Source organism: Macrobrachium nipponense, chromosome 4, assembly GCF_015104395.2.
Source record: "Macrobrachium nipponense isolate FS-2020 chromosome 4, ASM1510439v2, whole genome shotgun sequence".
Classification (NCBI taxonomy): domain Eukaryota; kingdom Metazoa; phylum Arthropoda; class Malacostraca; order Decapoda; family Palaemonidae; genus Macrobrachium; species Macrobrachium nipponense.
In genome coordinates, this window is record NC_061100.1 from 121,731,627 (window position 1) to 121,736,626 (window position 5,000).

The following is a 5,000-nucleotide window of genomic DNA, read 5'->3' on the forward strand; positions in this document are numbered from 1 at the left end:
TATATATATATATATATATATATATATATATTACGATTTTTTTCATGAAGAGATATCCACTACACGATATGAGAGGGTGATAGTGATAATGATAGTGACGATAATGGTCATATTTTTCTTTTTACCCCAAAAGACTACTTCTATCGAGGGATCGTGATCACAATGATGACATCATCGGCTGATCACGTGACTAGGACGTGCTACACTAAGATGAGAGAGAGAGAGAGAGAGAGAGAGAGAGAGAGAGAGAGAGAGAGAATATTATTGATCTTTTGGTTGTTCTTTTAATATTGATAGCCCTACCTTTAATTTTTTGGTACCGTTGTCATCCATGACATTTAATCTACAATACTGCATGAAACACAAGACGATAAATCATGACTGTACTTCGATGTCAAGTAAGGAATGGAAGAATATATTTTATCTCTGGATTTCCTGCTTATTTCGCTATACATATTTTAGTATTAAATTTGCTAAAGCACATAATTCATATATCATAAAAATCCTTAAATAATTGGTTTGATGATGTTTAGTGATGAAATTAGGATACACTACTTCTCTTAGGGTAAAACAGGAGTAATGAAAGCTATAACTTTTGAAATATGTCTGTCAAGAGAGGTCAGAGCGAAGATACTCACTGTATGACGTTTTGAAAGACACTGACCAGTTTGCAACTTTCCTGCCTTGTGATTGGCTGATCAACAGTCAATCAGAAGCGTCGAAAGGGAAGGGCCTCGGCACCAGATGCACGGTTGCAGTGAATTAATAATAGCAGTCACATTCCTAAGAGGAAAGCAGCTGGGAAAAAATAAATTGAGTATGCGCATGGTTTGAGGTACGTCTTTATATCAGGAATACAAATAATGGGACTCAATAACCTGCTTGGCACAGGCAACCAAAAAAGACTTAATTTGGAAGTCTTAGAAATAATTAGCTAAGTTATTCTCCGCACGCAACTATAGCTAATGCACAATTCTGCCTTTCGGACATTTCTTTGCATTGATTTATATCAAAATTATGGTTTCTGCTATAGCATCTTTGTTTGAATTTATATCATTAATTAAACTGCTTATTTATGATTACTGGCATATCATACTTGTTAATTAAATAAACACATACACACAAAAAAACAAATAAAAACATTTACCCTAGTAAAGCCACAAATACATCAAGGCCGTCCCGTTGTATTCTGCTTCTCTGTTTTGATTAGTATCTTATATTGATTTATATGACATAGCTTACGAGCACTATCAATATTTTAGTAAGACATTGGAGAGACTTACACAGCACGATTTATGAAAGGCTAAATGAATCATTTATTCCTTTTCTCTTTGAACAAATGAACCGAAATAATTGGTTTGGCCTAGAATACGTTTTCTCTCTCTAGACAAATATATAACAGAAAACGTTACTATTGTAGGAGACGTGGAATTTTATGGCAGACTAAAGGAGTTAATGTTTCAGACCTGTAAACGCATGGATTATTGAGCTTTATGTGACAAACATAGCATTCAATTACGAGCATTAAAGTTTTTAAGGTAATTTTTGATAGTCGATGCACCTGAGTGAGAATTTCTTTGTCAAGATTAGTTTATTTACGCTAAGTAATCATATCCCAAAGAGTTTTACTTGTACGATAATCTGACGTCCCAGTAAAAATAAATGATGTTTGATACGGAACAATAATAGAAAAACAACAACACAATGTATAAAGTACAAATCCAATATATATAAAGCATAATCAACTGGATAACACGATAATGGTCACGAAAAATTCTTGGCTGTATACCCGTTACGGCTTATATTCAGAATCACGACGCACCATGATTCACAATACCCGATTCAATCTGGAAGCCACAATAGCGAGGATCAATCAGTGCGGTATGTCTTATATTACATTCAGGCCCAGGTATGGAACTCTTTGCTATTATGCTGATTCCTATTCTATTTCTTGTTGAGTCCTTGCAGGGAAGAATGGGATGTGATATTATATCATCGCATTGCATCATCTGTATTTCATCCGCATGTAGCCCTTATAGGATTTATCTTTCAAAGTCTTCTAAGTCCTTCAGTTGTATGACAAAAGGCAGACTGCCCTATTAAAGGAACTTCATATATTAAGAAAAAATAAGTGGTCTGAATGTACATTAACGCAATCACAGCTGTATTGGCATATTCTGGACATGCATGGTATCCATTCCAACAACCTGACCTCCGGTACGTGTGCCTAACTTTGAATGACATCATTCGTCTCTTCCAACAGCACTACTTGACCATGGTCGGGTCGACCATCACCATCCCGTTCATCTTGACGCCGCTGATGTGCGTCGACGACAACGACCCTGCTCGAGGTGCCTTGATCTCTACCATCTTTTTCGTGTCTGGTGTTGTGACGCTTCTGCAGTGCACTTTTGGTGTGAGGTATGTGTCGTCTGTTAGTTACGACTTTTGTGTATTTGTTGTTGGAGTGTTTGTAGCTGATCCTGAATAGCTTTTCTGTTTTTGCCGTCATTTGCTGGAGATGGTACAGGGTACTTGCAGGTGTGCAGAGATAGATCAGTAAGCGGATATCGTAAAACATTCGTTTTTGCAGCACTTACATAGAATTAGTTATGGCAGGGAAATTATCTTTAGTGTGATCCCCATTCTTTTGTGATGATAATTCTCAAAATTGAGAAAGTTGAGCCTTTTTTGCGAGGATGGAATAAAACCTTTGTCTTGAGTGTAATTCTTGATATCCTGGCTGTGAATCGAAACGATAAAGTATTTGGTATTCTTTCAGTCCAAGGGATAACTATGGAATATTAGGTTCTCCGGTGAATCTAGAAAGCCTAGTTTCTCGACGAACGTGGCTGCATAACCACTACAAACCAGACCGACCGATTAAGTTGTTTTCGGATCGACAGGAACCTACTATGAGATTCAGGGCCTCTGTAACACGGTTTTTCGCAATAACTTTTTATCTATGCATTTCATAAATACAACGCTTATTCAGAATACACATTATATCTACACATAAATTTTGACTGTATTCTGCATTACGTAGGTTGAAAAAGTTTGGTACTTATAATGTAAAAGTGACTTTTTTTGAAGACGGGCCAACTTACTCAGAGAAAAGGTTTCGAACGCACTCGTTACGTAGCTTATGACAGCATTTCTTCCCTCTTTCTTGATGGATGATTGGCTATACGTAACGAAGGCTATACCGCTGGCAACAATGATATACAAATTTCAATACAAGCAAAGCAGTACACCTTTATGAACTCTGAAACCTCTCCACTGATAATTGTCATAATGAACAAAACAACAAAATATGTTAATAAATACAAAAACACTTCCATTATTAGTCTAACTCCCAAAAAAAGTTTCCTAAGAAATTACAGTCTACTTTATAGGTCAAAATCAGATTGACAAGATGTAGGGAATAGTTGGTAATTTAAAAAAACAGTAGACAAGCTTGATTTGATAACTGCTATATCCAGTGTCAAGCATTTATTGGCTATCTACCTATTTGCTGAAAAAAAAAAAAAAAAATAGCCGGTACCGTATTTTGGCTTTAAACCTTCACCAATAATTATCGTCAGAATGATGACTTCATGAGGCTCCACCCACTTTGGCCTCGTTATAATTCAGGATAACACTGAAGGCTGTCATGGGCATTGTTGGATTAGAAAATGTAACTTCTGGCTATAAAAACTCATTTCTCGATTTCTCGAGTAGTTGTAAGAAGTGCTAAATGATCCTCAAGGATCCCAGCAGTTGGGCTAAACGTTTAATTCATGTATATTACTGCTATACTGCTGCGGCACTACTGCCACAGTAGTATTACTACGCTAGCACAGATACCCCACCCACATCTATGTATCGTTCCGCCATTCATAAAGTCTTTGGGTTTCAGAGCCGATGAAACAAGGTGAATGAGTTTCTGTCTGGTGGATGGGCGGAGCAACATTTTGTCAAAAGGTGTTTACATTGCTTACGTAATGAATGTTTTTTGACTCTTGGCTCGTAATCTTTGGCCATGGCGTCGGCTAGATAAGTTTTACTCTTTAAAGATTAAAACGATTGGGTTTAGGTTATTGATAATGCTGACAAAATTTGTGTGTGGTTGTAAAATATACATATGTCAACTTTCAGCTACATCCGATGCTTTGATAAGGAGCAAAGTCCAAAAAACAGTGTTACAGAGGCCCTGAATCTCATAGTAGTATAGCTTTCCTGTCCAGGAGCAAGAACCCGGGAGACGTAAAAGAATCGCACTCAAGAAAAGGGTCTAATTTTATTTTCATCTTAAAGAACGTAGCTCTTCTTCATATTCTTCACTTTTTTCAGTATTGCTGCTAAAAATGGAGTAAATGTGTTATTTTTCTAACTTAACTTTTATATTCATTTATGACTTATAATAGTCATACTGTGATATGTTGGGGGAAAAATGTAGCGCAAATGAAAGTTTGGGGTCTAAACCTAAAAATGATTAAAACCAAATCAAAATGATTCTATTTTATCAGAATATATTTCGTTCTGATTAGTGTATGACAAAATTCATGTCAAATTGAATATGCTATCCTGGTTGTAAGACAAACAACCACAAAATAAACGCTTTGTGTTTTTTGGAAAGTTCTTTTTGAGGAAAGACATGACACTTTTCTTTTTTCATTAATAACGCAACACTTGGATTCATATTTTCACTGTTATTGAGGGTATAACATCTCTTCACTAGCACGATGATGTGGTAGCAATTATTGTCTAGACAGGTATAATGTGAAAATCTGTGATTCTCAGGATAAAGCAAGTAGGCTAACCTAAGGTGAACTATGCCAACTTAACGTTAATTCCCATTTGTACCTTTACTGTCATATTCACATTTTGCTAGTCTGTAATCTAGGGCTTTACTTGCAGGCAATGGCTGTAGTATGTCTTATTTTCTATGCCAATTATTGCATCTCAAAATTTCAGGCTACCAATCGTGCAAGGCGGGACATTCAGCTTCCTCGTGCCTA

General features: G+C 36.3%; 1 protein-coding gene across 7 annotated transcripts in view; it reads left to right on the plus strand.

Moving 5' to 3' along the window:
- Positions 1-5,000, plus strand: part of LOC135211107 (solute carrier family 23 member 2-like) — an 81,898-nt gene that overhangs the window by 58,908 nt on the left and 17,990 nt on the right. For all 7 annotated transcript variants that reach the window (XM_064244196.1, XM_064244195.1, XM_064244199.1 and 4 more), the window contains 2 exons: positions 2,264-2,421; positions 4,957-5,000. The exon at positions 4,957-5,000 is cut by the window's right edge and continues 159 nt beyond it. In XM_064244196.1, the coding sequence (XP_064100266.1) occupies positions 2,264-2,421; positions 4,957-5,000 (202 nt within the window). The remainder of the gene's footprint in view (positions 1-2,263; positions 2,422-4,956) is intronic.